The sequence below is a fragment of the Astyanax mexicanus genome, chromosome 2 (genome assembly GCF_023375975.1).
Source record: "Astyanax mexicanus isolate ESR-SI-001 chromosome 2, AstMex3_surface, whole genome shotgun sequence".
Lineage (NCBI taxonomy): Eukaryota > Metazoa > Chordata > Actinopteri > Characiformes > Acestrorhamphidae > Astyanax > Astyanax mexicanus.
In genome coordinates, this window is record NC_064409.1 from 51,202,374 (window position 1) to 51,215,498 (window position 13,125).

General features: G+C 38.0%; 1 protein-coding gene across 1 annotated transcript; it reads left to right on the forward strand.

Moving 5' to 3' along the window:
• Positions 1 to 17: 17 nt before the first annotated feature.
• aqp9a (aquaporin 9a) lies at positions 18 to 7,354 on the forward strand. The gene is made up of 6 exons (XM_007244349.4): positions 18 to 324; positions 590 to 716; positions 2,511 to 2,648; positions 3,160 to 3,278; positions 4,646 to 4,863; positions 6,410 to 7,354. Exons 1-6 carry the CDS (start codon positions 247 to 249, stop codon positions 6,615 to 6,617), a joined length of 888 nt encoding a protein of 295 aa, XP_007244411.1. The 5' UTR covers positions 18 to 246; the 3' UTR covers positions 6,618 to 7,354.
• Positions 7,355 to 13,125: the final 5,771 nt, after the last annotated feature.

Below are 13,125 nucleotides of genomic sequence, written 5' to 3' on the forward strand. Positions count from 1 at the left end.
CCACAGTATTAGTCCTCAAAGAGTAGTTAACAGTGTTTGGATCTGGTCCCATTGCTCTTCCATTCAATAGAATGAGATGAGGCAGCTCTAACAGATCGATGACCCGTGCTGGGACAGCTCAGTCATGGCGGGGTGGAGCGTGTTAATGTGGCTGAGCTTAAACCTAGTCAGACAATTTGTATTTGACCTGAGAAGAGTGTGCCTGCACGTTCCTGTGAGAAGGAAGGGAAAGAGCCAGAGAGAACCATGAAGCAGCACTGTGCTCTGAAACATGGCATTTTTAAAGAGTTCTTGGCGGAATTTCTTGGAACGTTCGTGTTGGTGGTGAGTACTGAAATTTCTCATTTCTCACCATTTGATGGGGATGAAACTCATGAATCTAATGAGACAAAGTCTCAAAGCTCTCATTAAAGGGTAGCCTGAAACATTCTGGAAGAATAGCTAACTACATTCTTCACAGGAGAATCGACTGGATGAAATACTGTAGTTTTAGGTAGTTTAGTCTTGATTGGTCTTGTTAAGATGTTTGCTTGATTTATCATCTTTTCTGTAAACATGTAACTGTTCTGGATTCTGTCTCTGGTGGCAGTTATTTGGCTGTGGATCGGTTGCTCAGACAGTCCTGAGCAGGAATACACTGGGGGAGCCTCTCACTATTCACCTTGGTTTCACTACCGGCCTCATGATGGGTGTCTACGTGGCTGGTGGAGTTTCAGGTAAAAACAAAACTTCTAGCTTAAACATAGAAACCCATTCTGTCTAACTTGTATATGAATTTGAGCAATTTGACGTGTCTCCGTACACTTTAGGCTCTAAAATCTCAATGTGGATCTTACAGCGGACTAAAATGTAGCTAATATCAACTATTATTCCTGTATTTTAACAGAACAGAGTAAGATATCATTTCAGTTTTTTTAAACTAGATAAGGTTCTAGGCTTATCTAGTTCAAGAAAATATAATATGAAATGACCAATCTAATGTTGGTGTAAATATATTTTGTACTCTATTGATATGCTATATTTCCATGTTTCTGGACACCCCTTCTAATCAGTACATTTAGCAACTTTACAATGCACCTATTGCTGACATAAATGTGCAGATGCACATAAAAACGTGTCTAGTCCCTGTAAAAAAATAACTACTGACAATATGGGATATGCTATCCCATACATAATGGCAAATGTAGAACTGTGTTCTCTAATATTATAGTGCTCCATCCACCACTTTTTGGATGAGTTGGAGGCATAAGGACTAACCCATTTGTCACTCAATGCAATCAAATCCTCACAGCCCATACTCCAAAATGCAGTAGAAACTCTTTTCTGGACAGTAGAGACATTTTTAGTTCTTATTAGTTTTAGTCTTAATACTCTGGATTTCAGACGAAACAATAAATGAGCAAGTGTCCCAGCACTTACGTCCTTATATTGTATGTAATAGACATGTGGTGCAGTAAAGAAAGCATGTGTTGCTTTACCAGAAATGCGTGGTCCAAGTTCACAGTGCCGACTTGCTTCTTGGAACCATCAATAAATCAATGATGGTTATTGCCTATTTACAATCATGTTATATAAGTGGCATGACTTTGATATGGTGTATCAGCCAACATATCACTCGCATAATGTGAATCTGGCAATAGTTCTTCACATTGTCTCAACGAAAAAAAAACAATGAATGAACCAATAGAAATGCTTTAAAATGACTCTTTCTACTCTAATTCCAAGTTCAGGATTTTGCAGCAGTGATATGTTTGTGTGATGTATTGTTGTATTGAAACAGCTTTTTTTCACATTTTTCTGTTTTATGAGACACATTTATTATTTTCTTGGCTTGCACATTAAATGTATAAATTGTTGCCTCCTATAACCCATTTCAGTTGGTTCTCGTGAATGGATAATTGATTTTTTAGGCCCAGCCAACCCTTCTCTGCCTTTCTTTGAGAGGTCACACGTAGCCTGCAGCGAATAACACCCAGCTTTCTGACAGCCACATTGATCTACAATGTACACTAGCTCTGGTGAGCAGCCAGCCCCAGTAAATATATATCAGTTCAGTTGCTGTCAGAAATGTTGTAATCATCCGCAATGCTCAGTAGCAATGGCATAACATTAAGCATTTATTACAGCCCTTGCTGTATTGTGAATCTTATGTCAATCAGTTTAGCAAAAAAATATTTGTTGAGTGAAATCACGTGAACAAATCCTCCATAAGTCATTTTCAAAGCCCAATTCCCCAATGTTGATGTGCCGAATTTAACATATTGAAAGAATAAAACAGTGCATAAAACATATATTAACAAAATGTATTAATTTAAACAAATAAAGAGTAAATGAGCACTGGCATGTCCAGAATTATGTTTTTTACAGTGTATGGTTACCTATTTTCCCTACAAAAATGCAAACAAAACATGTCAGTTGACCAGGACTTTAGTACATGACTGTAATCTGTAATAATGTTTAATGATTACTGTATTTATAAGTATCTGCTTTTAAATATTACTGTACACCAGGAGGTCATTTGAACCCAGCCGTGTCACTGGCCATGGTCATACTGGGAAAACTGAAGATCTGGAAGTTCCCTATTTATGTTATCGCTCAGTTCCTGGGTGCCTTTGCTGGAGCTGCTGGAGTTTTTGGGCTGTATTATGGTGAGTGGGGTTAGGGTATCTAATACTCCCATTTACCTCAGGATTTCAGTTACCACAACTTGTTTGACAAGCTTTGTTTTATGGTGAATCTAACCAAAACACAGAATATTTTATTTTTATGTTCCAGGTTAGCACTGTTAGCAGTACCATTATGAACTCCAGAAAACAGAGTGCAAACAAAATGCAACACAATCCTTACCTACTAGGAGATATCTGCACCAGTAGTATATGTTTTATCTTGGTGGTACATTTTGTTCTGTCAGTTGTTAATGTATTTCTTTATAACAAACAACATACGTATGCTGACTGAAGCTCAGAAAAACCCTTGGCCTTATTTAGCCAACAAGTTATTTCTGATATAAATAAAGGCATCTAGCACCCAGCGTATCAGTGCTGTTACTAAAAGTTGCCCATTTTTGTTGATACATGATACAAAATGAAGGTCATCCAGGGTGGCCTTACATATGGATACAATTAGTACAAATTGCAATAAGCATTATTGTTTCCACAGATGCCTTCATGGATTTTACCAGTGGGATACTGTCAGTGACTGGCATCAATGCTACAGGTCACATTTTTGCCTCCTATCCTGGAAGACATCTTACTGTACTTGGAGGATTCATTGACCAGGTGACTTTATCTGTATTTCACAAACAATTAAGAGCACTGTTTACAGATCACTTCTTACACATTACTTATTTTACCAGTAATATGGATGACCAAAAAAGCCTTCTGTGCTTTTATTCTACGCATAGTGATAGAGAACTGTGGGGAAAAACAAATTATTTTATTAAGGAGTAAAGTAAAATGTGTTATGGTACCTCTGAAGAAGATTATAGTTAATGTAGTGTAGTTCTTTTTGTCGCTTACATGAAATAAAGGGGCAGATTATTGAATATTTTATATAGAAAAGAGAATGTTTTCCAAATACATTTTGGATGTTGGATACACAGGTGAATTTTTTGCTATTTATAGGTATATGTTTCAGTAAAATAAACATTGTTGTTTTATTTTATAAACTACGGACAACGTTTCTCCCAAATTCCAAATAAAAATATTGTTGTTTAGAGCATTTATTTGCAGAAAATGAGAAATGGCTGAAGTAACAAAAAAGATGCAGAGCTTTCAGACCTCAAATAATGCAAAGAAAACAAGTTCATATTCATAAAGAGTTCAGAAATCAATATTTGGTGGAATAATCCTGGTTATTAATCACAGTTTTCATGCATCTTGGCATGTTCTCCTCCACCAGTCTTACACAGCAGTTCAGCTTGGTTTGATGGCTTGTGATCATCCATCTTCCTCTATATTCTAGATTATATTCTAGAGGTTTTCAGTTTGGTAAAATCAAAGAAACTCATTACTTATCATAGTAGTCCTCGGTACCAGGTCCCAGTCCTAGGTACTATATTTCAGGATTTCCAGTTTTTTACTGAACAGCAACACATCCCTTAGGAACCCTAGTCATTGGCCTAATCATCGTGGGCTTTAGGTTCTCAGTGGGATGTTTTGTTGTCCAGTGGATCAAACATCTAAGCTGTTTATTGCCCCCTAAAAACAAGGGGAATGTGACACTGTCTCTATCAGTACAGACTGGTTAGCCCATTAACTTCAGACTGCTCCTCAGTTCAGGATAGCAAACATTTTGTTCTGTTTTTTTAGTGAACTTGGCTAATGTGTATCGATTGGCTTCTTTACACTCTGTATTCACATCCACCAATTAGCTGATTTTAGGCCCCAGTAACCTACTTTCTGCCTGTTCTTACCCAAACAGTCATGTAATTGTCTTAAATTGACCATGGAAGTGTACACTAGGTTATTAGGTTACACAAGTGTTAGTGTAACAGATACTGGCTGAACTACATATATAGTTATATTCTTCATTAGATAAATAAATAATACTACGGTAAATGTTTACATTCAGAGGTATCGATACCAGTGATGACCATTTAATCCAATGAATGAAACCAAACTAAAAATGTATTTTGCCTTTGCAGGTGTTTGGAACAGGAATGCTGGTGCTGTGCATCCTGGCCATAACCGATGGCAAGAATATAGGAGCCCCTAAAGGTGTGGAGCCTCTAGCCATTGGTCTCATCATCCTGGGCATTAGTGTCTCAATGGGGATGAACTGTGGATACCCACTGAACCCTGCCAGGGATTTGGGGCCTAGACTCTTTACCGCTGTGGCTGGCTGGGGCATGGAGGTGTTCAGGTGAGGCTCTCAGTTCTAGCTGATGAGTGAATGTAATGTCCAGCAGTCAACAATCTCTCACCTAGAGGTACACTACACTACCTAGTCTTTGAGAGTCTTTTTATGGGACAGCAGGGAAGCAGAACTGAGTGTCTAAATAGACTATACCTGTTATCATTTATCTATTATAAGGCACAACTGTTTGCTGAGATTCAATTCAGGACACATTCTTTTTTGGATTTCAATTAAAATATATTTCATAGTATACCATAGTATTGCTAAAATACCCTATATGCAATGTGAATATGAACAGAGCTTTGCTGAAGTCAGCACAAGACTTGACTAATCAGATTTTGTAACTCGTATTCATTCAGGATTTTTTCTCTGAACCCTCACTGTATAAGGTTTTATATAGCTGTGGCTTACATATGACTGTACTGCCTGCACTGATTTACCATCTGCCCTGCCCTTTAGGGAAACACAGAGGTTTCTTTAAATACAAACCTATAATTTCCTTCTAATGGAACATACAGCCACACAGTCAGGGCCTGGCCTCGACACACACTGGGCTTTATTGCCAACAGTCTTAGAAATATTGTATACTGTACTTTTTTACACTGGACTCTTTTTGTGTGATAACATAATGTTATTATTTTTTTCCACTGATTTAATGGCTGGTTTTAATGGCTTATTGTTTATTACTGTTTCACCCTTGTGCATGCAGCGAATGAAATCTAAAACATGAAGTTTTAAGCTACAAGAAAACAAAGACATTCTATGGCTTAGACCATGAAATCAGTATTCAAATCATGATTAATATTATACATTTCAGTAATTCAGTGAATAATCTTCACAATGTCAGTTTTGTAAGTGTTTCTCAAAAACATTCTTTGTCTCCTAAGTTACGAGAGAGTTTTAAGTAGTTATTTGTTGAAAAAGGCACCACCAGTCGAAAACTAAACTATCCATTTACACATTTTTCTCAATAACACAAAAGCAATAAAAAACTAAATTGAAAAAAACAAATAACTATTTAAATTCATATTTAATAACATTTGACTACCAATTCCTACATATACCATATAAAATCTATAAATATGCACATAACGATTCATGCGTCAGTCCAGAAGTACGGCAAACTGGCTGTGTGCAAATGGAATTTTTCCTATGGTGAAATGTCTTCTTATTGGGCCTTATTTGTTGCAGTTTCATTTCTCTTACAAAAAAAAATAATTTACTAACTTACTGCTAGTACAAAAATATTTTTTTGATTCATTGTTTAATTAAAATGTATATATCAACAGTTTTGTACTTATACAGTTAAATTAATTGTTTTACATTCAAAATTTAACTAAGTGCCTTCTCTTAGGTCTTTTGTTATCCACTTCACCGTGATACATACAACTGAAGTCTTTGTGATACGAAAACATACTTACTACATAGTTATATGTACAGCAGGTGCTAATGCAGTTCAAAGAGTCAATGTGTCAGTGATTTTTTTAAAGGAAAATTAGCTGCCTCTTCCTAAATACACTTATCACATATCTTCATGTATTCTTCTCTGCAGCACTGCAGATTACTGGTGGTGGATCCCAGTGGCCGGACCATTGATAGGGGGAATCACAGGAGCTGTTGTCTACTTTCTCCTGATAGAGCTCCATCACTCTGACCACTCAGAGAAAGCCCACGAGGAGCCTGAGGAAGAGGAGGAAGACGATGAAGAGGAAGAGGACAGCAGCCTGAAGGACAAATATGAAATGATCACCATGAGCTAAAAAGATAAAAAATTACTTTGGACTGATAAAAAGTATGAAGAGCATTTTGCATTATTGTGCATAGGAAACAGGCCGTCAGTATGGGTTTCGCGCCACTTGCTTCAACTGTCTTTCGCTCTCTCTCTCTCAGACATTTGTTTGTTGTCAGGAAATAAACTATGACAGGGATTACAATTAAGTAGCCTGTTATTAAATAGATCATGAATTTTTCCTGGGCAGAAAACATGAAACAAATCCCCTTTTGGCGTTACATTTATGAGCTTGGCTGGAGCAAAGCATCATGAAAAAAAACCAAAATCTTCCTTATGCCTGGATTGTGCTCTTCCATTTGAAAAAATTCAACAAGTATGCAAGGCTACAATGTATAAATCCTACAAAGATAATGTGCCAACAGAGCAATATTTTAGTGGGAAACTTAGGCTGTTTACTTATTATTAATACAATGTTGTGTATTTGACCTTAATGTGATGTTTTTATGTATTGTATTTTTAATAGAGCACTTTGTAGAATAATTCTTGTTTTAAAAAGTTAATACATAAGTGTTTATAACAAAAAAAGAAAAGAATATTGATGATATTTAATAATGGTTTAGGATGTGTCGCAGTGACAAGAGGTAAAGGCTCATTACAGTTTGTATTTCTGTTTATATAGAGAATACATACTTTTGTAATGAAGCTTCTCCTGTTTAAATATTTATGTAATTTTACTGAAATAAACATCAGAACTTTTGCAGTGAATGTTTTTGCTTATATACAGGTATGTACATGTTTAGACACTAACACAAACCTGAGGATAGGAATTTTGTTGTTTAACAGCTAAACCACAAACTGAGCTTATTAAACCTAATAATGAAAGAGTGGGGCCACAGAAAACTATAGGCAGTGTATGTTGCTTTAAGATCGCAATGTATTGTTCTACATTAATGCGCATCAGATCTTTTCATCTTTAGTCCGGAGCACATGGCATCCATTTCTTAGAAAAAAGACTACTGAGTTGCTTGACCTCAATACCTGTTTCCACTGTATAATGGTCTCAGAAGTCTCAGAGCCCATAAAAAAATTGACCAGACAAAACAATAAATATCATGGGTTAGGAAATGTCAGAAACACTGGATTTTATTCGCCTTTTTACATACTCTCCCAACTTTTGTATTTGGTAGACCATTTACTAAAAAAACAGAATAATGTAGCATAGGCAAACATTTAATTTTGGCTATACTACTCTGAAAGGTCTTGTAACCAAGTTCACACTGACTTAGTAAATCTGTCAAATTACAGGTGTGTCACTGTGGTAAACCTGGTTACAGAGTAATACTTAATATAGTACAGATGATTTGTTGAGTAAAATAGCTTTCTTAGCAACAATTTAAATGGCACCTACTGCACAAATTAGGGCCTGCACTTTCTAGAGGGGGTTTGACTACAACTAAAACGGACATGACACCTGTAGGAGAACACTATACAGCACTGTATGTCATTACAGTATCCAGAAGGGCACCCATAGATGGACACTCATTGAGACATATTTTCAAAATGTCTTCATCTAGAGGGCACATCATATTTTATTGCGAGAAGGGGCACCCTATTGGGACTCTTTTCCTACAAGGAGGGACGCCAGTAAGGCACTTTGTTTCTTTTTTTGCCACTCTAGAAGGCATTTTATATATGCTTTTTCAACCACAGGGGCACCACAGGAGCATTTGCTCCCCTGCTTCCCTTACATCTGCCAGTGCTCCTTGTTTGTTCCAGGTTTATGGGGTATTTTGTTTGTTTGTTTTGGGCTGGCAGAACAGATGGCGAGAACAGAGTATAAAGGTCATGCAGATGTTGCAGAAGTGGCTACAGTTGTGCAAGAAGGGAGTCAAGGACAACAGCCTGAAAGGTGGCAAATGATCTAGATTCTTAGAAAAGTCATGGGATCACCCTCCCAAGGATGACTTCAAGAAATATTCCACTATTCCAGTACTGTTAGTTTAGATCCCCATTGGGCCATCCATGGGTAGGATGTTTTGATGCCCCCTTTCACGATTTAGTTCCGGTACTGGATATGATTTGTGGTTGTTTCCTTGGGTCATATTAAGAGCTTAGCCAACCACTTTGATGACACTCCTTTGTTCAGTGCAATTCATTAAAGGAGTTTATCCTCAAATGCTTTTCTAGCCCATGGTGCCTATTTTTGGCTTCCTTTTTTCCCAATTTAGCCAGTGATGCCACAATACAAGAGTGGTAAAGACTAGCATCACTTTGCCTCCTCTGATACATGTGAAGTCAACCACCGTCTCTTTTCAAACTGCTGCTGATGCAGCATTGCTGAGCCAGCGTTTGACGCCTTGTGCTGATCGACATCACCCCAGAAGTAATGAGGGGAAAGGCCAATTGCGTTCTCTCAGGGCTCCGGCAGCTGATGGCAAACAGCATGGCCGGGATTCAAACCAGGGATCTTCCGATCATGGTGGCAGCGCTTTAGTATTTTTGGCTTCCTTGCCAGATCTAATTGAAGCAGTGGTACCCAAAGGTAGATTATCAGATTTGGTCACAACCACTATAAATGTGCAAATTCTGGGCTTAGATTTATCTGTAGGAGTTGGCTGAGATTTAACAGGAATTCATGCTTCTGTTATTTGACAAGTTCACCCATTATTAAACTGAATTTCTTTCTCTCATGCCATCACTGCACGTGATCACAGGTTCTTCTTCATGATCCATTTCTCGAAGAAGATTATTTCAAATTACTTTTTGTCTATTCATGGTCTTGTGTAGTTGGACAGCAGTGCTCCTGATCAGGAACTACTTATAATGCAATAAGCCTATCTAGTTTTCATGGCCACAGCTGAGGATGTCCCATTCACTTCCGTGCTGATGGTTGAGGGCATTGACGCTGGTTTTCCTCTTTGTGACCTCCTCCCTTTTTTATTCTGTGTTTTCCTCTCCACTGCCAGTGCATATCTGATTTTTGGCATACCTACATGATGTCCTGTTTAATTTTTATAGTCTAGAGAGCGGCAACACATGAAATGCATTTTTTAATCCGATCAAACCACTTACAACTATGCTGTTACTACTGCCCCACTTAGCCAGTCATCTGAATGCAGTAACTAAAATGGCTGTCGATTCAAGATGTTGATTTGAGTTGGATCCAAGGGCATGTTTAGGAACCGCTGTCTTCACCAGTGAATTGTTTTAAATGTGATTATAATTGGATTTGTAGAGATGTGTCTCAATTTGGTTGTTTTGGACACACAAATCTGATTTTAAAATATTGTTTGCTTCACTGACTGATCAAATTTGAAGCTACTGACACCTATGTTGTTACTACAGCAACCCATGCAGATAGGTTTTTGGTTTCCAGATCAGATTTATCTGCAAATGAAACATAGGAAAAAGGTTTCTAGTGTAGTGGTCTTCAACCTTCTTCCTGGACAACTACCTTCCTGCAAGATGTTGACTCAAACCAAATGACTTAGTTTAGCCGGTCATCTGAATGCAGTAACTAAAATGGCTGTTGATTTAAGATGTTGATTTGTGTTGGATCCAATAGCATGTTTGGGAACCGCTGACCTCTTGTATATGTTTCACTGTTTGTTTTATTTCCCATCCCGTTTTTATGTCCAGCTGTCTTGGTCCATCTCTGTAGGTCTGCAGGGGAGGCTCCATATTGGGATTTTTATTGGGATCTTTTGTTCCAGCTCACAGTTATTCCCAATGCTTGTGTTTTGACCCAGTGTATATAGCAAAGGGTTCTTTTTGTAAAAGTACATTAGCCTTAAATTCTAAAGGCGTTTTCACACTAGCCTTTTTTTTTTGGACGTGGAAACTGTATGTTTGGTCAAGACTGAAAGCTTTGGTCTGTTGTTCCCATTTTCAGGATAATTTCTCTTGCTCCATACCTTTGGGCCCTCAAGACAGGCTCTATCTCAGGATTTTCTTTGGAATCACTTCTTGAAATAGTCCAGCCCCACCTTAGGCCTCAGCATACTTCTTGCGGATACGCAAGAAGCTTGACTTTAGTGAACAGTGTAATGTAATTACAGAGACAATAAACAACCACAGATGTGCATAAGATTTACTTGGCATGTTTTGCACAGTGCAACTGGGTGAATTTCGTGGATAAAGACACTACACAGCAAAGCCTGTGAATGGATGACACTTTGTATTTTCACATGTTGCCATAACTAAAACCGTGAGAATTGTAATCCAGTAGCCAGGAACTTTATAAAATAAAATAAAAAAATTAAAATGTCACAGCACCAAATACAGTTGTGGGGTGTACATTACAGGCAAAACAAAACCACAAAAAGTATCCATGCTTATAAGTGTGTAAATGCATTTTTGACATTTTTAAATCTTGCAGACTTATTTCCATCCCACTTTTCTTGTTGTTCTTGGATGACCCTATTATATATGACACTTTTTATGTTGAACCAGTTTCTTGTGAAGTACATTTTCCTAGAATTTACAAAGCCTTGTCTTCTGTTGATTTTGTTGCTAGTCCTTTCTTGTTAATCTTTGTAAAATGTTTCACCAGCCTTTTTTTTTGTTATGATTTAAAAAAAAAAGCCTGCATTTTTATTGCATATCTATGTTTTGATCCCCATCTCAGATTTCAACTCTTGCATATGCGTCAACTCCCTCATAACAAGAACTTCAACCACACTTCTAGCTCCTAACTATACTTTTCCCACACTACTGGTGGAGATCCTCCTATCCAAAGACATTCAATTACTTTGTCTCTTTTCAAACTGCTGCTGATGCAGCATTGCTGAGCCAGTGTTTGACGCCTTGTGCTGCTCGACATCACCCCAGAAGTAATGAGGGGAAAGGCCAATTGCGTTCTCTCAGGGCTCCGGCAGCTGATGGCAAACAGCATGGCCGGGATTCAAACCAGGGATCTTCCGATCATGGTGGCAGCCCTTTAGTATTTTTGGCTTCCTTGCCAGATCTAGTTGAAGCAGTGGTACTCAAAGGTAGATTATCAGATTTGGTCACAACCACTATAAATGTGCAAATTCTGGGCTTAGATTTATCTGTAGGAGTTGGCTGAGATTTAACAGGAATTCATGCTTCTGTTATTTGACAAGTTCACCCATTATTAAACTGAATTTCTTTCTCTCATGCCATCACTGCACGTGATCACAGGTTCTTCTTCATGATCCATTTCTCGAAGAAGATTATTTCAAATTACTTTTTGTCTATTCATGGTCTTGTGTAGTTGGACAGCAGTGCTCCTGATCAGGAACTACTTATAATGCAATAAGCCTATCTAGTTTTCATGGCCACAGCTGAGGATGTCCCATTCACTTCCGTGCTGATGGTTGAGGGCATTGACGCTTGTTTTCCTCTTTGTGACCTCCTCCCTTTTTTATTCTGTGTTTTCCTCTCCACTGCCAGTGCATATCTGATTTTTGGCATACCTACATGATGTCCTGTTTAATTTTTATAGTCTAGAGAGCGGCAACACATGAAATGCATTTTTTAATCCGATCAAACCACTTACAACTATGTTGTTACTACTGCCCCACTTAGCCAGTCATCTGAATGCAGTAACTAAAATGGCTGTCGATTCAAGATGTTGATTTGAGTTGGATCCAAGGGCATGTTTAGGAACCGCTGTCTTCACCAGTGAATTGTTTTAAATGTGATTATAATTGGATTTGTAGAGATGTGTCTCAGTTTGGTTGTTTTGGACACACAAATCTGATTTTAAAATATTGTTTGCTTCACTGACTGATCAAATTTGAAGCTACTGACACCTATGTTGTTACTACAGCAACCCATGCAGATAGGTTTTTGGTTTCCAGATCAGATTTATCTGCAAATTAAACATAGGAAAAAGGTTTCTAGTGTAGTGGTCTTCAACCTTCTTCCTGGACAACTACCTTCCTGCAAGATGTTGACTCAAACCAAATGACTTAGTTTAGCCGGTCATCTGAATGCAGTAACTAAAATGGCTGTTGATTTAAGACGTTGATTTGTGTTGGATCCAATAGCATGTTTGGGAACCGCTGACCTCTTGTATATGTTTCACTGTTTGTTTTATTTCCCATCCCGTTTTTATGTCCAGCTGTCTTGGTCCATCTCTGTAGGTCTGCAGGGGAGGCTCCATATTGGGATTTTTATTGGGATCTTTTGTTCCAGCTCACAGTTATTCCCAATGCCTGTGTTTTGACCCAGTGTATATAGCAATGGGTTCTTTTTGTAAAAGTACATTAGCCTTAAATTCTAAAGGCATTTTCACACTAGCCTTTTTTTTGGACGTGGAAACTGTATGTTTGGTCAAGACTGAAAGCTTTGGTCTGTTGTTCCCATTTTCAGGATAATTTCTCTTGCTCCATACCTTTGGGCCCTCAAGACAGGCTCTATCTCAGGATTTTCTTTGGAATCACTTCTTGAAATAGTCCAGCCCCACCTTAGGCCTCAGCATACTTCTTGCGGATACGCAAGAAGCTTGACTTTAGTGAACAGTGTAATGTAATTCCAGAGACAATAAACAACCACAGATGTGCATAAGA